Source organism: Sparus aurata, chromosome 9 (assembly GCF_900880675.1).
Source record: "Sparus aurata chromosome 9, fSpaAur1.1, whole genome shotgun sequence".
In the NCBI taxonomy this organism is placed as follows: Eukaryota; Metazoa; Chordata; class Actinopteri; order Spariformes; family Sparidae; genus Sparus; species Sparus aurata.
The window spans coordinates 16,523,317-16,545,798 of NC_044195.1; the positions used below are offsets into that span (position 1 = coordinate 16,523,317).

Genomic DNA, 22,482 nt, shown 5'->3' on the forward strand with positions numbered 1-22,482 from the left:
GCATCAATCTATATGCCTTGTACACTGATAATGATATAATATACAATAACAGGTTATATAATGTGAAATATTTAGCCACACTTTACGGGATTGACATGATTGAGGAAGATATAAAAACACATACCTGCATGCGGTTCAAAAATAAAGGTGCAATACGTAAAGAATGTGGTTTCAACTTAAAGTCACAACTGTGTTGACGTCATGTCAGAGACGTCCCAGTGTTGTGTTGAGGAGGTATATTTGGAAGTTAGCATGCCAACATGCTAGCCCTGGCCATGAAACCATCTTTCTCCCAGCCGTCTAAAGCTCTGGTGCTAGCACTGTAAACACAAACAGTCCCCTGGTAGTCCAGCTAGCTGCACGGCTGGCTGAGCTAACAAGCAAACAAGCAAACAAGCAGCGGCAGTTGGGAGTAAATCTGGTGATATGCTGCCCCTGTATGTTTGTTATGGATTGTAAATTCAAGGTGGCCAGTTCCTTCAATGTTGTATGAATTACTTGTTGTTGGCCAACAGCAGTCCAACAACTAAATAATAATATAAAAAAGCATATGCAGAATGAAATCAGAAGAAGTACAATTTTTTCAGTTTCCATGGGTTTTACGAAAGCGTTCCATTTTTCTTATAAGATCTCAATTTCCAGACAAAAATCATCATGATAATACTACTACAAAATATAATTCCATACATACTTTACAGAGAATGATAAAATATGGACGTGTGTAGACCTGTATGCCAGATTAAAGAAAACTTGTTGAATGTTGCCAGACATTTTTATCATTGTGCAGCATCTTAACCGGGCCATTTAAAAAGCAAAGATGTACTTTTTCTCACACATATTAAAAGTTCAAACTGCACGTTAGACGCTGTGTATAATATGATAATGATTACATAGACCTCCTATATTTAAGGTGTAGTGCATGCCATGTTATGGACACGTATAGGCCTGTATGTCGTATAAAAAACGTGCATGAAGCAACACATCTAATGTTCAGTAATGTGAAAATGTGTTATGTATTTTATCTGATGCGTCTCGAGCAGGAAATTCCGCGTGCTCTTTTCTTTTTTTCTTCTTCTCCTCCTCTTGGCCGAAACTGACGAGCTGGCTGCTGTTTACTGAGCGCCTGAGGCGATGCCATGTCAATACGCATAGCTGTTAGGACCAGCCTTGGAGGCGTAGCTCTTCGGAGTATCAGCAAGTGTAGAACAAGGAACAGGCTCAGATTCATTGAAGGAGGTGGAGGGTAGCGCACACAAGTTCCCTTCCCTGCAGAGGAGCCCAAGTTATCCTTCAGCGGCAAAACTGAGCGAAAACTGATCTGTTCTTTTAAAAGACGAGACTTCAGCGAGGGAGGAGGAATAATTAAAACAGGTAAGCTGATTAACTCAGCTCATATAAAGCGAGTGTGCAGGTAGTGGACGGCTTTTAAACAACACTTAAAGCTCCAACGTTGCTTTAATGCGTGCGTAAATAGTCCTGCATAGATATGAACTAACTGGTTAAAAGATATTTAACGATTTTATTAACTGGTATTATGGACAACAAACGAGGATAAAATCATTTTCGTAATATTTATTGAAAAAAGAAAAACCCTATTGATATATGTCAACGCAATTTTCGCGTTTGTATTTACTTCTCCATCTTCTCAGCGCCTCTCTGCGCCGTATATCTGCCTCCCCGTTCAAACACGGAGTCAGGCTACTGTGTGCCAGGCTGACATCTGATAAGAGGAGTTTGTTTCCAGCCTGAGCTGATAAACATCAACAATGACAACAATGTGACATTGTATGTGTCTGCCGTCAGCAGGAGTCTGTGTCTTTTCATGGATTCGGTTCTTTTCGTGCGTAATGACGCACAAGGCAAAACTCTTTTTTTAAATTCTTTACAAACACTTTTATCTGTGCGGAAACCTGTCTTGAAAAGAGTTTCTCCCACACTGAAGCATGTAAATAGACTGACAGGAGAAACTTCTGAGCAGCATGCTGCACCTGCACTATTCTTCCCGGCTGCATTAGCACATGAAAATAGCCTTCAATCGCTTTTATATTGTGTGTATTGAGTAACAAAAGGCGTTTTCGGCTAATTTGTAACTGGATGCTCGCGGGGGAGAAAGGGCAGAAACACAGCCACCCACCCACCCACATACACACACACACACACACACACACACACACAGATAGATAGAGAGAGAGAGAGAGAGAGAGAGAGAGAGAGAGAGATGGGCTTCGTGTGCTGCCCCTGTTATCTGATGGTGTGGGTGTTAAAAGGTTAATTATCTTGAAGCCTGTGGGGCTACCTGGCACCTCCAGGTAGTTTCCATATAATACGAGGGAATTAGACAGAGATCATTGTGAGGGATTATCTCTGCATAGAAAATCCCTCCACTGTTAGAATGAGTAGCACTCTCCAGCGTTTAAAAATAACTGAAAGTAAAATAACTAAATGTCAGGACTTTGACTTTTGTCCCAAAGTGCTTTTGCAGAGGCCGCAGTCCAAGAACCAAAGCAGTGTCCAACAGTAATACTTAAAGCAAAGAGATAGTGTTAAATATTATTTTGGGAAAAAAAGAAAGTCACTCATTCAAGTAAGGCTTGAGTAAAAGTCTTAAAATATCTGGCAATAAATCTCCATACGTATCAAAAGTAAGTAAAAGTAAATTACACATTCAGATACATACATGTGTATGTTTATACTGTGTGCTATGGGTCCACCATTCATCGACCTTGCTCGTTATCACATCCGATACCAAGCATTTTAATGATTGGAATCATTGATTGTTATTGGACTGCCAATAAAATACATTCATTTAAAAATGTGCCACTTTGGCTCTGATGCAGCATGCAATCTGTCATTAGAAACTAATGTTAGAAAATAATGTAATGGAGTAAAGTCAATAAATAAATTGTACCTAAAGGAACACTAGGTAACTTTAAAGTAATTCTGGAGAAAGATAGTTGATTGATGAGTTTCGTCCGCAGATTGTCAAATACCAAGGCTTTGGGTTAATGGTTCAGGTCCAACGCCAAAGACCCAATTTGGTATTTGATTTTGATTGGTACTTGACGGTCTGGGCTAAGTGGCTACAGTAATGGATGGATGGATGGAAAGAGACTTAAATATCTTTCTGCACAAAATTACATAGTGTTGCTTTATATATTATAGTGCTTCAGTAAATGTTACATTCTGTCACTGCAATATCAAATGTAAAAATGGTGAATTATAGGCAGAGTCTCGATACGTAATGAGTAAAAGCACAGAAGAAGTTATCAGATATACACATTCAAGGTAAAATTCCCCATCTGCTGCTGTTAGAAGTAAGTACCTGTATGTGTAGGTAGTTTAAGTTAACCGTTCATTTATAAAACGGATGTTATTGATTATTTAAATAGCCATAAATCTTGTATTTGCATAACAAAGTGGGGCTCAATAATTTGCAACATTTCCCACGATAATCTAGTAAACCCTAATGAGCATTTTGATAGAAACAAGCTGATCATATGTTTTGTATATTTAAAATATGACATGCAATTTAGAGGTTCCCCAGCAGCTCAGTTTCTGGAGCCTGTGCCACATGCACAGAGGCTGTGTCCCAGTCAGTGGCCCTTTGCTGCCTGTCATACCCTCCTCTCTCTTCCTGTTTCCTGTCACTGTTAAGCTGTACTGTCAAGTAAAGTCCGAAAGAATGCTTAAAAAAATGGAAATGGAGCTGAAATGTGGTGGGGTAGAAGTATTAAACAGTAAAAAAGTGGAAACACACAAGCTAACTAAGGACAGATAACAAAGACAGACCTACGGCACACCAAACAGCTGCACATCCTAATACATTCCAGGTGTCCTTGTATATACTTATTTTCACTTTGGCCTCTTCTTTCATCCTCCTCTGTGACTCTGTGCCAATTATCCCGTGTGCAGCACGACTCTCCCACACACACACACAGACAGACAGATGTCTGACGCGGTCACATTTCATTGCTTTCCACCGTGCTGTGTCACCCAGTGGTCAGCGACCCTCTTTTTAACCTCGCTCGGACCATCTCGCAGGCGTCAAGCCTCCCGCTGATCCCTGCACACAATTCACTCTGTGGGCGTATGAGTCGGTGGGGTTGGGGGGGGGGCACGGCAGGGTTAAGCCGTTCGTGTTCTGGTTTTGATCTATTACCTTTCACCTCTGATCTCTCACGCTGCGGCAGGCTGCCAGTCAGGGGAGCTGAGAGAGACATCACAGGCCGGGTTATTGGCATGCAAAGCTGCTCTGGACTACCGCCTCTGTGATCTTACACATTGCTGCAGTCACCTTACTCAGAACATTAATGCGGCCCGTATTTGAAATTGTGAGCATGTGTTCCCCTGTTATAAGATTCAGATGTTGTAAAAATGACGTATTTGTAGTCTTCAGCAGCTTTTTCTTTGATCATGGGGCGGTGACAGCTCCTCTCTCACCCTCTCCTTCAGGAGCAGAAGAGAAAACATGGGGATTTTGATGTCAGAGAAAACATTCTTTAAAATGGCATCAGGTTTCCCACCCTGCCCAAATGCTTTATCTTGGAATGCCCGGAACGCTCCGGAAATACACCCTGTTTGGACTTCTCGATCTCATTTCCTTATGTCTAATCTGCGCTCTGTGCTAGTGAAGCTAATGTAAACATTTATTGTACCACCCCCGCCCCGACTGCACATCAATCACAGAGACCCCTTAAGTTTGTGACATGGCAACAGAGAGCCTCTATCAAAACTCATGAAAGCAATGTTTTAACAACTTAACCACATTAAGATTCTTCAGGATCTGGTGGCACACCGCAAGCGGCTTTATGTTTTATTAGCTCATGCAGTTTGGGTCAACATGGGTAAAATAAACCTTGCTTTATGTGACTGAAAATTGCTTCTTAAATATGATACCAGAACGCGAAGCATTGGGGTCGTTATCTGGATAGATGTAGGCTGCAAGGACTGATGATTTGACGTCTTGTTTTTCCAGGATTTGTCCCAGTCAGAAGTGCTGTGTGTCTTCTCCCAGAGCTGAAAAATGAGTCTGAGCCCCAGTGATCTGGACGACCTGCTGCAGTGGTTTGGAGACCCCAACATCTCCAAAGCCTTCAGCAACATATCAAATGTGGAAACGGTGGTGTGTGACACGGCGTTCAACCGCAGCGCCCTGCTCTACTCCATGTGCATCCTCTACACCTTCATCTTCATTGTTGGGTTGGCTGCCAATGCTCTGGTCCTCTGGGTGAACATCCGCGCTCAGAGAGACTCCACCCCTCGCCACGAGACGCACATGTACATCGCCCACCTGGCGGTTGCGGACCTGTGCGTGTGCGTCACCCTGCCTGTGTGGGTGAGCTCGCTGGCCCAGCATGGCCACTGGCCCTTCGGTGAGGTGGCGTGCAAGCTCACGCACTTGCTCTTCTCCGTCAACCTCTTTGGCAGCATCTTTTTCCTGGCCTGCATGAGCGTGGACCGCTACCTCAGCGTGACAAGGCAAAGGGACAGCGAGGGAGGAATGCGCAGGAAGTTGATCCGACGTGGAGCATGCGTAGGGGTGTGGCTTTTTGCTCTGGTCGCCTCCCTTCCTGATACCTACTTCCTGCGTGCTGTGAAGTCGACACACGGAGACTTAATGCTGTGCAGGCCGGTGTACCCAGGGGAGAACCACAATGACTGGGTGGGGGGAATGCAGCTGAGCTTCATCCTGCTGGGCTTTGTTCTTCCCTTCCCCATCATTGCAGTGTTCTACGCCCTGCTCGCCAGGGCTTTCAAGCGCTCCTCTTCCTCTTCGTCATCATCTGCAGTGGAGCAGGAGCGCCACGTGAGCCGCAGGGTGATCCTGGCCTACATCGTGGTGTTTCTGGGTTGCTGGGGGCCCTACCACGCCGTCCTCCTTGCTGATTCCCTGGTTCAGCTTGGTGTGGTCCCGCAGACCTGCGGCCTTGAGAATTTCATCTACGTGGCCTTACACCTCACCCAGTGTTTGTCCCTGCTCCACTGCTGTTTCAACCCCATCCTCTACAACTTCCTCAACAGAAACTACCGCTACGACCTTATGAAGGCCTTCATCTTTAAATACTCCACGAGGACGGGCTTGGCGCGCCTCATCGAGGCTTCCAACATGTCCGAGACCGAGTACTCTGCTGTAGCTGTAGACAACCCACCACAGATCTGAAACACTGAACACTGTTTCTAAATCTAACTGGCTAATGTAAACTTACGTTTCAGCTGATTTGTTTTTATCTGAATCTGTCCGCTCTCAGCCACACGTTTGACATCAGAACACAAGCCGATCCAGCATCCTTTTTTTACAGGAATCTACTTGAGTCATGTAGAGAAGCATGAAGACAGGCTCAACTTTGATGGACTGAATTTAAAAGCACTTAGAAAGCAGTTTTATTAGAAACTGATACTGAAATCGCATGAATATCGTCACTCATTTGTAAAGCCCAAAACAGTGACAGTAAGTGTGTAACATCATTGCCTGTACTGTGTGTGTAGGAGTGTGTTGTGTGCGTGTGTGTTTGTGCGTGTGTGTGAGTGTGCACAATCTGCCGGGCATTGAATACTGATAGTATCATAGTTATATTGTTAATCTTTTTGTATCACGTTGTATTTATATTCTGTACATTTGCCTCTTTTATGTTGTAATTCTAAGTCTTCACACGCCAATGTCTGCTCAGTGCTCCACTCCATGCAGCGCTGCCTCATCGTGTTCATCGAGCCACTGACTGGCTCAGTGTAGTCGTCCTGCTGCCTCGTTGGTGATCATAACCTCATGTCACATGAGCTAAACCCTTCATATGAATAACTCAATTTTGAGTTCTTTCATGCGACTTGCATTTGTAAGTTAAAAAAAAAAAAAGACGAAAAAAAGTGCGTGTTCTGTGTTTCATTGTTTTGGTAATAAATGTTTTTGCTCGGAGTCGATCAGTATCAGATTGATACACTCACGTCAAACACTAAATACAATCAGCTCTTCTCAGTATGAAGACTTGAAACTGCTAGTCTGTCTGCTGACAACAAAAAATATCCACCTACAAGAACCTCCGAAGCTCATTAATCAATAGAAAATATCTTATTTAATCTATGTAAGAAATATTGGTGATGACCATTTCTTGGCATGATGCAGTGATTTCCTCTCATATTTGAGTGTTTGTGCTAAGCTAATCTACGTGCTTCAAAGGTGCAATGTGTAACAATACCTTTTGAATATTTGCTACAAACAAACGAGGGGTAGCATATCACCTGAGTATCAGCTAACTGCTGCAAACTGTAGTGGCAGTAAGCTAGGTAGCTCAGTTAACCATGCAGTTAGCGATCCAGACTTGGAGCTCATAGTGGTATTACGAGAAAGGACTGTCTGTGGCTGGCTGATTAGCATTATCAACACATAGATGACTATGACAGATTCAGTTGATCATTTTGTTTTATTTTTTTAATTAAAAGTCGTACATATTGTCACATCGTCTCCCACCTTCTGTTGCAGATTTTGATTTACGTTGCAAATTCATTCAGTATCTCACAATTGTCTCCCACCTCCCCGCTCGCCATCTCAGCGCTAACGTTAGCATTGTCGCTTGTTAATTTGTGGCCTTGTGGCTATGTTGAGAGCAGTTTGTCAATTTTTATACAAGATGTGTTTCAGTTTTGTGAGTTTTTCGTTGTGCTCTAACTCTTGAGACAATCTCGTGGGTGTAAAATAATTTCAAAAAGGCGGTTGAAGCGCCTGCCTCAGCTGATTGTCATCAAAAAGTCTAGAAAAGTCTTATATGCTGGCTTTGGCCTCATATTTACCGTACAGACATGAGAATCGTATTCTTGTACATCAAGCTGTTCACATAAACCTCAGCAAGAAATCAAACTTATTTCCCAAACTTTGAACTGTTCCTTTCAAGAAAGTCTTAACAATATATCAGTACACTGTCCGGCGGCTTTGATTGGGCCTACTGAGCTAGAAGAGCAGAAAGATGTAGCTCCTGTCTCTTCTGAAAAGTATTACATAATATACTCGACTGTCACCACATTTTGCATCAGTGCTAATAGTGGCAAGGATGCACATCTCCATGTGGTAACAATCCTGTTGTGTCAGCACACAGGCCACAGATGGCTAAGACTTTTATTATGACCAAATAGCATGAGTGAGTAGCTTTACTACTTTTATGGAGGCAGCAGCTGTGGAGTACAACAACCAAGTGTTTATTAGGGACCAAATAACATAAGACATCATAGCATCATTTTAAAGCAAGAATGAGAGGGAAAGAGTGTGTGTGTGTGTGTGTGTGTGTGTGTGTGTGTGTGCACCACTGCTTGATGCCAAGAGATGACGTTTTTCATGTCACACACATTGAGTTATACACTTTACTCTCTGTCCGTTGTAGGAAAAAACGTATTCCTTTACTCATCTGACATAGAGCACATTGTGTCATGTGAATGGTTACACATGTATGCTTTTACACTGAAAAGATTTCATGTTGCGATTAGCAAAGACTGGAGACACGAACATGTGTCTACAAGAACAGAGGCATTCCTTTGGTATTGTAACGTGTAACATGTGTGCAATGTGTGTGTTTTGTTATATTAAATCCATAGAAAATGTTCCGCCTCAGTGATTTCTTTGGTTCTTGTCAAAATAATCTCACAGCTTAATATCCTCCATGCTTCTAGATGACTAAAATAATGTGTTTTATGGGAAGCTCTGGTGGAACAGGGTTCATAAATGCTTTCACTGCCCCATTTGAGGCATTGGATTTATAAACACAGCAATCAAACTCATCCAGACATTGCGAAAACACTGCAACAACATCACTTTTGGTGGTTTATCACAGCTGTCACATAACTTGTTGCTCTGTACAATGGGCTAAGGCCTGACAGAGAATACACATTTTTATAAACAAACGTCACACCAACTGTCTTTAAGATAATAGGAAGAAATATTTTCCCACTGACTGCATAAAATATGGAAGGAGCTTCTGGTTCTGTGATGCGAAGCCAACAGAGTAGGGCCTTAAACCCGCATACTTCCTAAAGACCAGCAGGGGGTGGCTCCACTGATTTAAAATAAAAGTCTGATTGTGTGTAAGCTTATGAGAGAATGACCATACTTCTCACTTGATTTACTATCTTAGTAAACAGTTTCCTCATGAGTTTATGGTCTCAATCACTTGTATTAACTCTGATTCAATGCAGCATGATGTTAATTTCTTAAATTATCATCCCATTAAAGCTGGCTATGCTTTAGGGTGTGGCTACCTTGTGATTGACAGGGCCCTGCCACGGCATGTCCTTGGGTTCTCAGTCAAATATAATAAGGATATCCTCCCAAGCACCACCCTCACATGTAAATATAGTTGCTTCTAGCTCCATAAAACTAAGATGTTGGCAGCCATAATGCCAAACTCAAGGCTTAAAAATGATAGTACACAAACCAATGGGAGTCGTCACAGTTGCTTTACACTTAGATTTTGCTCAAGCCAAGTTAAAGACAAGGTGTGACTTTTCTTTTAACCAGCGGGCTTGGATGAAAAGATTTAAATAGTTTTGTTAATTTGCATCCAATACAAATACTGGTGAAACATTTAGCGAGACAGTAATGAGACATTTTGGCCCTTAAAAGTCCCATCATGCCCTCCACAACTGCTGGGGGGAATTTCACATTTAATTCATGAGTCAATTTGATTTCAATTCAGCAGGCTACAGTGCACCGCATACATCTCATTTTCATTTTTTTATTTTATACATAATTATTATTATTTTTTTGACTACTTGCTGAGTTTAAAATTCTGCTTGTTCATCCACATAATTCAAATGAACAAATTAATTTGCTGACATTAACATTGCTCATTCTCAGCTATCATTAAAAAATAGCATAGCTTAGAAACATGACATGCAAATCCTATTTTGAAAATGCTCACCATGACTAATGAAAACAAACACAACTGAAATTGCTCTCAGTAGAGAGCATACCTCAGCCAAGGCCTCAAACAGTCCCATTTATTTTATTGAAGCTTACATCAAACACAAATACCCTGTATCACTCAGTGCCCATAACTGCTGAACCATAATCTTAGTTCACCAGCCACCTAAATATGCCTGATTTTTTCCATCAAGATGCATGCAATATTCCCTGAGACCAACTAATGAACAGGGGTGAACTCAGATGATAATTTCTTTTTGCAGGCCTGGTCCCGGGTAACACCTTTGTCTTTGCCGACTGTTGCACCTCCAGAACTGAGGGCAACAACTCATCAGTGTTTTGCTCCTTTAACCCCAGTACTTGACCCGCTCTGCTGTGGGAGGGACGACATCCTGCCACTGTTATCCTCATGACAACCCTTCAGTCTGCCTTCTTGCAACCAGCTGCCGTTTGTGAGAACTTCAGCCTCTTCAAGCAAAACCCTCTCCCCCCATGGGATGTGTTTGGTGAGGAGGACCATCTTGGTGGCCAAGGACCACACATCTGGGTGGAGGGATGTGGTGATCTCCCTGCCAAGGATAACCATCGTTTTTGCCTGAGGAGAGTAGTGCTGATGCAGATCCTTCCAGTGTTCCCTCCTCTCCTGGGGAAATTAATGAGATTTTCTTTGCTTTTTTTCACTGAGTCACTGTCAGTTGTCTGCCTAAAATAAAGAAATAAGTGTTAACAATAAAAGTCCAGCTGCAATATTGTTTTGGTTTATTTTGTTTGCATGCCTTTTCTTTCTAACATCTGAAAATGATTTGGGACTTGCACATCCTTTCTTGATTTGGAGTATTTCACCTCTTGCCCACAGATTTCCATGAGCTCAGCCTGCTTTTTCCGCATTTGATCACGTCACCAGCTGTAGTGCCCTTGAGACAGCATAATCTCGCTGACAGGATGTATTATAGGTTGGATTGGCAACAGAAGGGCAGTCCTGGTGCCAGAGTGTCATAGGTTAGCCCAGGGAGGAAGCCGTGAAAGGGATTTCCAAAGTTCAAACCAACTGAGTAATCTGCTGATGATCACCCTCCCAGCTTCCTTCTTCCCTGTGACACTGCCTTGATCTCCCTGTGGCTTGGGTGTGTGATGTCACCTCTGCCACAACCATTGTGTGAATGATTTCCCCCTCGTCTGACCTGAACCCTGTCAACATCTTCCTGATGTTGCCACCTGCTGATGGTTCACTCCAGGTCAGTGAACTTCCAACAACTCAGTCACTAAACAAATGCAATGTGTAAACAAGTCGGCTTTGTAGATGCTGGAATGCAGATTTCTTTGCTTTTGTGAGAGTCGGATTAACCTGGCGGTATGCCCTTGAGCAAAAGAATGAACTATGAGCCACTGCTGATCCCTGTGTGTTACCCAACTTATTATGGTTATAAGCTGATCAAATTTGAATTTGATAATATTTATACGGTATCATGAGAGCATAATATCAACTAAGGTATTCAAGTTAATATAAGTATATTTGGAGACTGAAGCCATCTAAAAGACTGCATGGCATTCCTTCTCCATTGTTTTACACATTCCTCTGCCTCTGCAAAATGTGGTGCCTACATTGCCCTTAACGCAATCTGACAACCAGAAGTGAGCTTGGGGGTGTGTTATGCTACTTGCTGCTGACGTAGCCTCAAACCTCTATCCGCAAGAGCAAAGGAAAGGACCAGAGGATCTCATCAGAGGTAACATTTAAATACAAATCACTTGTTTTAAAAGCCAAGGGACTAATGGAGTGGTGCAGGAATGACACATTTTCAACTCATTTTCAACCCAGAAGTTAGCATTGCCCTGGTTCCCTCGATTAAAAAGCCATTGGGATTTTTTTATTGGTTTTTGGATCACTGCACAAAATAAGCTCTGTGGTAAATACGATTTTATGATTATTCCACGTAAACGTGGAAACGTAATGCAATGGACAGAAGTAAAATGCTAACGTTAGGCTATGGAAGAACTACAGAGCCATTTTGAAGACACAAAAGCTTTAAAGACCACGTCAGGTACTTTTTGTCTTAGAACAAAGGGTTTGGGCATCAAATCCTAAAACCCATTAAAAAACTTTGACCCTACCAATACTGGATTTCTGGGGCCACTGCTATGATAGATGATATCGATATCAGTTTAACTAAAACAGAACACCTTACTGGAAATGTATTACATTAAAAATCACCCCAACAATACCAGTGTGTCTCATTCCTGCAGCACTCTCCTCATGCATGGTAAAATTTGCTGCAGTTCTTTTCTTTTCTCTGCCCTGAATCCACTGAGACAAAGTGGTATTGATCTACATGACTCAGGGTCCAATGGTAACACACACACACACACACACACACACACACACACACACACTCACGTTTACATATACTGAAAAGACTATATATAATTCCAGACCTTGTGCTGTCCTGTATTTCAGACCAAGTCCTGTTATTCCAAAGCATCCCACTCATACAGTAGATGTTTAGGTGTTGCAGTCATGTCTGAATACACCCGGTCGGAACAGATTGTAACACACACGTCTGTTCTTCCACCACTGAGCAGCCTGTGTTTTACTTGGCACGCACATACGCTATGAAGTGTTTTGCTTCCTTTTACAGTTTGCCAGTTATGATTCTCCTCTGTTCCCATTACAAGTTGCTTATACAGGACGTGTCAAACAGATTACCCAGCCAGTCGTCTACGCAAACCCAAACACTGTGCTGTTTGTAAAAAAAGTGTAAAACTGGAACAAAGACTGAAAAGTTCTCCTCCTTATAACACTTAACTTCTAGGACCCAGTCTCACTGTGTGCAGGTCTCTGTTGTCACATGCAATAAAGCTGTCCTCTCCAAACCAAGGAGAAGATTTGCAGCAAAAAGCTAAGTGGTTAAAAACTGGATAATGGAATCATCTGCTGTCCAGCTCGGCCCTGGATTTTCCTATAAATAGTTCATGCGTGAGTTACAGCACATTCTTAATGGAGCTCTCTGTTTAATTTGCTTTAAAGGGCATAGGATATGGGCCAATGATGAAGTCAATTAAGGGAGTGTTGCTTTGCATGATGGCAGTCTATACCTTATGCTGAGGAAAGATAACATAAATGAATGCTAAAACAGGCGGAAGGTGCAGGGCGGAGAGTAATTTAGAACAACTGGATATTTTTATGCTCTCTGCAGGAGGAGCACATTTTCCAAACAATCCCCCAGCGTGCAGCTGTAAATTCAACTTACATTATTTCTGGCCCAATTCCAAGTAAGTTCAATTCCCAATCAAGTCTGAGCTTGCTCCGCTCAGTCTGGCAGGAATTCCGCATGAGGAATTACAGCGAATAAAGACTCTTGAATTATTAATGAAGAAGCAAGCGGCAGCTGCTCGTGCTCACAGGGAGTTTTTGGTGTGAATATAAAGAAAGTCAAGAAAGAGGATAAGGTTAGTTTGGCACTCCATGACTCCACTCCCGTCAGCAGAGGAGGACAAGTGCCGCGGCCAGATGTTGGGCAGATGTTTAGTCAAAGGGGAAAGAAAAATTAGAGTTAAACGACCAACCTGAATCTGGATCAAACAACACCAATGGCACATGTCAATTTACAAAGTCACGGCTTATTTAACCTTCCGAGCGAAGGCCTGATAACATGAAAAGGAGGGCGGATTCTTTGTGAGCACTGGAATACATCAACAGAAACTTGAGGTCTGACCAAAGCTGGAGTTTATTTTGCTGTGTTCAGGACTAATGATGATACTGTTAGGGTCTTTACGAGCCAATGGCCCATGCACGATATATTTTCCATTGCGGACAAGGAGAAATAGAGCAAAAAGCCCAGCAGCTGAGGGACCCAAAGGGAGATATTTGAAGCGTCAACCCAATTCCAAAAAACAAATTTTTTTACTCGCCTTTACTGGTTTATTTGCCCAAGTGTTTTGATATCTGAGATTCTGAGATTTCAGACAATACAATGGAGCAGAATTCAAATTTATACAGTGGGTTCTGTGGATTATCCAGTTTCTGTTTCTGGAAAAATGTTGCTGTTGAATTTTTTAAGTGTCATCTTTCATTTCTGCTAGCGCCATAATAATTAACATTTCATTTGTGACGTGGGTGTGGAGGCAGAAAAACCTCACAGACAGTTTTCTTAAAACCAGGGCAAATAAAGAAGCGTCTTTGAGAGGCTGGGAGTGAGAGTGAAGTATGGGAAATATGATATTTTCATAGTTTGGTTTTATAACCCTTTCTTATTACTGGACAGAATTATTAGGAGATTCACACTGAAGAGAGCATCCTTTTATACCAATTATCAGCAGAAAAATCTCTTCAAGCCTGCAGTCATTGATCTTTTGAAGGTGCAAGCACAACGTGTACATTGACGGGTACTTACACTATCACTGCCAACAGTTGCAAATTAACTTGTCCAGCAGACAGGTATCTTGAATTGGAGGGAAGCTATGGTGAGCTTGGCTGCTCAAAGCCACTTGAGAGATGTAAGAGCTCAGTAAAGGTCTCAGTTATCATCATTTTCTCCTCTATAAATCATCATTTTACCGTATATTGAGTTTCCTGAAACACATTACAGGATCATAGTAAAGCACTTTGAACATAACATTTTCAATAAATTGTGTCCAAAAAGACTCAATGCTGTCTATTCCTGCTGTTACCATCCATACACGGGAACTCCTGTCATGCATCATACATTGTGTTAGGATCCAATTTTTGTTGGCATTTCTTGGAGGGGAGTGATAACATTACTGTACCCTCCCAGCCTCCATCCTTGAAAAATATGGCTCCCCTAAAGTGTAGCTGGAATTTGAATAAGGTCCTAGTGACTCTCCTTTTAGCTTTCTCCATCAGCTCTTGAACAAAATATCTGGCTATTTAGCTGCCAAATGGTCCACTATGTCCACAGCTATAGTCGCTCATTTTGTCAAAACGTGTACAAGAATAATGTCTCTAAAACAGTATAACCATGTTTGGCTTAAACCCATAAAAGCTCTATGTTTCTTAAACTCCCAGTCAGAATTCTTGGCTAAAAACATCCATCAGAGCCTCTTACTGTTATTTATTGTCCAAACAAAGATTAGACACAGAGTGCTCCAAAATAAGCTTCACATGTCCCATGAGTAATGGGGTTGTGATTCTCTCTCCTGTTACCTACCACTCCATGCCCGATAATGCTCGGCCCCTCATAAACCATCCCACAGCTTATTGTTAGTGTGAAAGCTCTAATCTCTTCCAGATCCACAAATGTAACTGTAGAGGCAGGACACACATGGCTGTGAAGGCTGATATTTGGGAAGCTGATTTATACCACAGTCCGTGCCCAAGCTATGGATCCAGTGTTTAGACATCACCTAATTCATCCGCCATCCCGTCGGCTTTAGGTCAGCCTTTATGTGCAGCTTTAAGTTCACCGTGCACTCGATCAGCTTAGCGGCACGCTCGTGTCAGGGCCCATGATGAAACTTCAGAGACGTGTCGGAGAAGAGAAGGCAGCTGCTGTGCAGCTTATAGAGGCGCACACATCCACACAGACCATTTGCCTGTGTTATTATACAGTTATCTGTCATACATTTCATAAGCACCCGTTAATGTGTTGGAAGTAAGGAGGAAGTTTATTATAATGACATGTGAAATTGTCGCGTCACTTTTATTCAACTACTGTTTATTCAACATATCTTTCTGCTTACCATGGCATGTTAAGCACCCCTGTGAACAAATAGTATACTTTGTTGTATTAAAAATATATGTTAGGCATAGAAATAAAGTATACTTTTACTTTTTGGGCTTAATTTAAGTATATTTTAAATATATTTTTAAAAAGAGTACTTCAGAATAGATGTCATTATGTTTAACTTCACTGTACTAAAAACAAATGTACTAATTGAACAATACTTCAAGTGTGTTTATGAGTACACTTTGTTGTAAGTATATCACATATACTATAATAAAATGTATAATAAATTGCAATTTAGTGTACTTGTGTAGAAAGTATGCTGTTGTCATTGTCCTTTGTAATACACTGTCGTGATTTTTTAAACTTAGTACTTTGTCAGTATTCTTTCTTAAAGTATACTTAACTCCATTATAGGTATATTTTAGTAGATTTACAAAGAGTGCAAAGAATGTATACTTGCAAAATGTATCTATAAATTGTACAACCTTGTCCTGCTAAAAGACACAAACAGAACCAAACGATACGAATTTCAGTTGATAGAATTGATTATTTAACATAACACGACAACACAAAGAACTTATGCTATAGCCAAAGTGCTACTATGTGCTAAGTTCAGAAATATAGTAAGTACACAGTTTTGGTATGTTTACCACAGTTTTTCACCCCGTCAAATCACCCCCCTCATCCTAGATACATAATGAATGACTTAACTACAGCACTTTGAGGCTGCCTGCAGGTAATAATAGCTTATTCTGGCTCCGGAGAGAGAACGACAGAATGCGAAGGTGTCGACGCACTTTTATCTCAGCTGACAGTAAGTGTTGACAGTGACAAGTAGTGTTTATGTGTTTCTCTCTCAAGAAAAACAGCGAACATTTGGCTGCACGTGATGTTTTGTCTGTGATGGCGTTCGAGCACCGTCACAGACATCACAACGTCCTCTACTGGTTCCTGTCTGGGGTCAGACTCTGGCATTCCATTGAAAAAACACAGTTGTTTATTCAGACAAAAACAGGGCGTCCCACTCAAGTCTGCATGACATCACTGGACCAGAACCTTGTTTAATAAGCTTCATAAACTTGTGGCAGTTTCTTCTTTGCAAGACACGCCACATTTATGAGATTCTTCCTAAAGAAAATTGTCGTTGTACTACTAATTACAGCCCTGAAATGTTATTGTCTTTAGGGACTTTTCAGGTGTCTTCCTCATATCCACTGGCTTTGAAATATATATAAAATGAATGTCTAGGTTCCTTTCTCACAACAGTGAGGCATGAAATTCTACAGCTAAGGTGAAAACTTGGAAATCCCCAAACTAGACTCAGCAGACTTCGCTTTCACAAATGAATGCAGCGTACACAATGGCAATTCTGTTTCCCTGCATTCTGATATTCACATTACAATCGCTGAGCGTTTCTGACCCAGGATGAAATGTACCACTTGAACACCTGCCAATCCTCGCTCATTCAACACAGAACATAACCACACAGAGTAAACTGTATGTCTGCCAAAGATGTACCTCATCTTATTTCACTTTTGCCTGGGAATTATTAAATGTCATTAGAATGCCTGAGTTCTTCAAAATCCTCCATGTAAAGCAATATCCCCAGGTCACGCATCTCCCAACAGAATCATCGGGGAAGCAATGAAAAAGAGATTACATGGAATAATAATTGTAATTTGACTGTGTATGGGTGCTCATTCTCAACACCTGCTGATGACATTACCAGGTCAGAGGTAAGCCTGCTCTATTCTTGTGAAAGCCATGGAGAGCTTGTCAGTCCATATGATCCAGAATCAAACTCTATTCTCTCTTGCCAACAGTCACCTAGATATGACAGTACATTTATATATGAATTTGGTCTTCTAAGTTTCGTAAGGAACCATAATAATTCCCTGGTGTAGGTTTTTCGATTGTAGGAAATGTTACATTTATGTTAGTCAATCCTGATGTTAGGAAAAGGTAGTTGTAGTACTGACTACTGACCAGGACTGCATCTTTGAAGCCAGAATATTTTCACATCTTACTCTGTGAATTCAGAATTTATTTCGGCCAAACCAGGGCTGATTGCTGAAAGATAAACCATTCTGTGTTTCAGTGGGTTTTGAAATTAGTTAATAGGCCAACTCAGTTCAGTAAAAGAGAGAAACTTGAATTCAGAAGGTGTACTGTTATATTCTTCTGTTTGGAAAGGAAAAGTTTTTATTTTCTTGACATTTTGTGAGGCTCATTAGTCCATTTATTCTACTTAAAGCTAATAGAGTTTGTGGAACTTGGCAAACTTACCACTGAGTGAACTCCCAGCTGAAACTAAAGCAGGGTACCATACTATTGCCTCTTGAGGTAGAAAAGTGGTATGACAGATCAGGACAGGCTGAGGCAAGCTGGTTAGCATGCTTAGTTCAGTAGACATCACTGCAACACAATACATACGTCTTTTGCATAACATCAACACTGTTCTTTCTTCACATTCTTTTGACAATGTTAGTTCATTTGAATAAAAATAAGAATTATAATTCTGGCCTTAAATCACAAATTGCCCCTTTAACAGAAACCATAACCTGGGTGGCATTTGGGGTTCCTTCAGAATGTATTTGCTGTTGGACAGCACCTTCAGCTTTTCGTGTTTAGACTTCATAGCTGTGGTGACATCGCATTTCTCCATCTTTACATCAGCAACTCATCTTGCTCATACAGAACTCCATTGTATACTCAGAACGTTAGTTCAACAATTATTGTCACTCATGATGAGTCAGTGTTTATGTCTGTCTGTCATTAAAAAGAAAAGAAAACATATGTGTCTCTTTCCCTCTCTGCCGCCTTTTCTTTTCTGGATAGCGGCACAGATCGAGCCTGGCTGGTATCACTTTACAGGGAGTTTCTCTCAGTGACACACACACACACACACACACAATTCACAGCCTGAGGTGAAAACAAATGTCTGTATGTCATTCAGCAACCACCTCGTGGTGTCTTGGCTTTAACAAGAGGAGCTCGTCATCCTCCATAACACCGCAGTTAACTTTCCCCCGCAGGAGTGAAACTTCCACTGCTTCCCTGGAACTCACTCAACTCTTCCTTCATTATGTTGTCTTGGTTGCAAGGCTCACTTTGGCTTGAACAACCTCTGATGCACGTCACGGACCCTGCTGCAGAAAGAGGGAACACTTCATGAGCATGCATACGCAAATCTGAACAAACAAGATGAGCTACATTTGACTGCTCCAATTAAAACAACAACTGTATTTCTAAAACTGAGACTCCTGTATCTGATTGTGGCTGAGGTTTCCTGCAGTAGGAATAAAACAATAACCTAAAAAACCGACCTGATTGCTGTTTCTGTTATCCTCCTCTGTGTATGAAAAGGAGAGTTTCCTCGCCACTGTTTTCCTAAGCTTGGTTTCACAGGACTCAATAAACTTTTGTGTGGCTTGACAAATGAGTTTGTGAAACGGCTCCTGAGAAATAAAACAAAATCGCAGGGAGATGAATGGGAGAGGAAGTCGTAGTTTCCGGGTGTGGATGAGGGTGGTTTGGGTGGGGAAGCTGAGATGTTACACGCCCAGTGTCTGTATGTGTAAGACACCAAATCTCAGCATTCACCAGCACAATTGACCAAATGAAAACATGCCTCAGATTGTATTTCCCCTCTGGCCATTAGTTATGAATAGGAGATTTCAGAGGCTGAACTGGTTTGTTCTTTCTCTGTCCCCCTTTCACCCCGGCAGTGGTTTTAAGTCACCCACATGTATCTATGACCTGTTTTATTCACTCCAAGCCATCGTTGTTGTCACAGCTGCAGCTATTTCATTGTTCAAGACCAAAGATATTGAAATAGGGAGCTGTAGGAAACACAGTCAGGGGCACCCCTAGACATTTTTTGATAGGGGGGTCCAGAAGGGGCCCCTGGATACCTTGGGGTGGCCAAAAAAAGGCGGGAGGTGACCAATAGATACACTAAAATAGCTAATGTAGCGATTAGCACCATTATCATTGTCATCTTCACTGACATTGTTTTAATTTTCTGGCTTTGGTGTTGTCTGTTTGCATTATTGTTTTAATTTCCCTGCTAATCTGTACAAAATTTAATTTAATTTCATTAAACAAGCACCATGGAACCTTGCTAAGAAAGGTGCTATATACATAAATAATATTATTATTATTGTTATTATCACTATTGTTATAGAAGTCCATTTATCTGATGTACATGTTCTTTATTTGTCATATCCACAAACATTTATAACAATGCTAAAGAAAAAAAACACGTATGTATGAAAAAACTGTTATATCAATTAGAACAAACTATGATATAGAATATTATACTGTGGTTTGGTGTACAGTAGAAGATAAAAAGAATAAATCTGTAATTCAGACAGAAGTTGTGGAAATCTATGTAGACTTTACATAACTAATTTTTCATTAATTATTCAAATTATCACTTTTCATTCATTTACAATTATCTTCATTTCATTTTCAGCAGTCGCTCAGAATTTAGGTTATTTTAATATATTTTGGCTGAAAAGCCTGATAATAACAGAAAACCATTGTCAGCAGCCGAGTCCAGGTTCACTCGACACGTACAATCCTGCAGCGCCGTGTCTTTTAAAGCTTTTCATCTCATTTGAGAACAAAATGTTTCATCTTGGTCATTTACGGGAATGTCCAATTAAGTTACCATAGTAACACAAAAACATCAAAGGACCATAATTTGGGGCCTGGAGCCAAAAAATGCCAGAAAAGATGACAGGAAAGATGGAGGGAGTGAGCGATGGATGGAATGTAAGTCTGTTATTGTGTCTGATTTTCTAATCTGAGTGGAAACTCCCCTAATGAAAATGAAGACCCTTTGAAATAGACAAAAAGCATCAAACGACAAAATCTTACTAAGGAGAATAATTTATTTCAGCGCACTTTCATTTTGAGGTCTTTTGATTTGCTTGTCACAGACAAGAGGCACCATGAGCTTACACTGGAGTTTGTGTGAAATGTGAAAGATTCAAGCTAACTCTGCTACAAGGTGCAGAAAAGCCTTTTAAAAACCTTTTTTTGGCCAAAGTCACCAACTCAATCCCCGAGTGCAACCTAACAGGCAGGCTTGAGGAGCGGTCCACCATTACTCTCCTGCCTGTTAGGTCGCACTCGGGGATCGACACTTTTTGTCTGCCATGACTGCGACGCCGGAGATACAGCTCCAACGGTGAGTAGTTCAAAAACCTTCTTTTTAATGAACTCTGCGTACACAAACAATGTTTTCAATGCTCGTGTTCATGTGTAGAGACCCTGGTGATACTACAAGCAAAGTTTCATGTTGTGTCGAGCCTTCTTAGTGTTTTAAAAATAGCGATTTTGATGCTAGCTTGCCAGTGCCCCATGCACTCCATTGAAAATGACCTTGCCCGAAAACGAAACTACGGCAAATCTTAAATGTGCCTCTTTCTTTGTAATTATGAATTTACATGAAGGTTTGACTCATATTCAATCACAAATAAAGCCTTGGTTGCCTTTTGGCGAGAGTTTCACTTTAAGACGCATGTTAGAGCACTTACCTGTATAAAACAAAGATTCATTGTTTATTCATGCAGAAGTATTCACAGTGGACGGACTGGTTTTGGCAGGAATCACGTTTTTGCCCTTCATGCATCATATGTCTCACCAGATGCAAAGTGGTAAAGGTTTTTAGCCTGGTCTGTAAACTCATACCTGTCTGTGATGTAGATTGATGGATGAACATTTTCATTGAGGTCGAAATGTCACAAGTAAAAGCTGCAACCCAAACTGGGCTTTCCATCCCGGCCTTACACTTGGTATATAGTTTGTAATTCTATAGGGGAAGTGGGGGGTTTGAACAAACACAAGTTGGAGGGAGGAGACGTGCGTAGGTGTGTGTTTCACCACTCTCTGCTACAGTATCAAATAGCTCTCCTTCGCATACCTGTCAACTTGTAATCAATAATGCTAGAATAACACCTGAAACACAACAGCCATCAGTAACCTGTCACTCACGCACACACGAACCTATCTGCACATGCACGCTCACTCAAAAGCATCCATCATCCATGACTGTCTAGTAGCCGCTCAGACAGCACTCATTTGAACAGCTCCAGAGCTTCCAGGCATCATCCATCACCTCGGCCCACCAGGGGGGGTCCATGGCTGGGACACACACAGGCAGCGAACCTGATCCACACCAGGCAACAGACTGGACACACACAGATATACCTCTGGGGCTGGACAAACACAAACACACATAAAACCCAGTTCACCTACAAGCGCACACAGGTGCCCTTTTACATTGCTCCGAGCTTTGAAAACATTTCACCTCCCTCGCTGTCATTACACTGTGTAATTATTTTCAGTCCTTAATCCACATTCTTAATTAAATCCTCCAACAATTTTCCACTTCTTTCCCCCCCATTCTCACCAGACTCTTCCCCCTCCTCCTGCTTCTCCCGCTATGTGGATTATGTTTGCAATACGGCGTATAAATAGTGCTGAGTAGGTGGCCTTGTAATGGAAACACAGATATACAGATATCAAAGGCTCAGCCCCCTTCTTTCAAATTCTATGCACATTAATCAAGACTTGTGTTTCGCAGATGTGCCTGAGCACATGTGTGCACTGCTGTAAAGATGCGGTATTAGCCCCCGTGCACGGCTGTCTGGAAATGCGTGCATATATGTGAGAACATATGGCAGTGCAGTTTACACTTTCTCACAAAGGCGGGCTCAGTAAAAGCCTTCAGTTAAGCTTAAAGACGTTTAAACGAACAGCTCAATCAAGCACGGATTTGTGCCTCCGTGCGACATCTTCAGCTTCATTTCATCATTTCAGTCGAAAGCTGGAGTGTAAGGACTAAAAAAATGAGAATGTAACTCAGTACAGAGGTAAAGGTGTTCG

The 22,482-nt window shown here is 41.5% G+C and overlaps 1 protein-coding gene and 2 long non-coding RNA genes across 3 annotated transcripts; 1 reads left to right on the forward strand and 2 right to left on the reverse strand.

The window, feature by feature from the left end:
• The first annotated feature begins 1,153 nt into the window (after nt 1-1,153).
• LOC115588431 (atypical chemokine receptor 3-like) lies at nt 1,154-8,583 on the forward strand. The gene is made up of 2 exons (XM_030429050.1): nt 1,154-1,371; nt 4,976-8,583. The coding sequence occupies exon 2, from the start codon at nt 5,024-5,026 to the stop codon at nt 6,158-6,160; it is 1,137 nt and encodes a 378-aa protein (XP_030284910.1). The 5' UTR covers nt 1,154-1,371; nt 4,976-5,023; the 3' UTR covers nt 6,161-8,583.
• A 1,384-nt stretch (nt 8,584-9,967) lies between these two features.
• LOC115588434 (uncharacterized) lies at nt 9,968-12,450 on the reverse strand. Its single transcript, XR_003985353.1, has 2 exons — nt 12,335-12,450; nt 9,968-10,604 (listed from the first exon to the last, which is right to left on the reverse strand). It is a non-coding gene; the product is annotated as an uncharacterized LOC115588434 (long non-coding RNA).
• A 6,055-nt stretch (nt 12,451-18,505) lies between these two features.
• On the reverse strand, nt 18,506-19,167 carry LOC115588433 (uncharacterized). Its single transcript, XR_003985352.1, has 2 exons — nt 18,912-19,167; nt 18,506-18,734 (listed from the first exon to the last, which is right to left on the reverse strand). It is a non-coding gene; the product is annotated as an uncharacterized LOC115588433 (long non-coding RNA).
• Between the last annotated feature and the right edge of the window lie 3,315 nt (nt 19,168-22,482).

Bases quoted from the DNA above. Each gene is read 5' to 3' on its own strand.
- LOC115588431 (XM_030429050.1), top strand. From the start codon at position 5,024: ATGAGTCTGAGCCCCAGTGATCTGGACGACCTGCTGCAGTGGTTTGGA.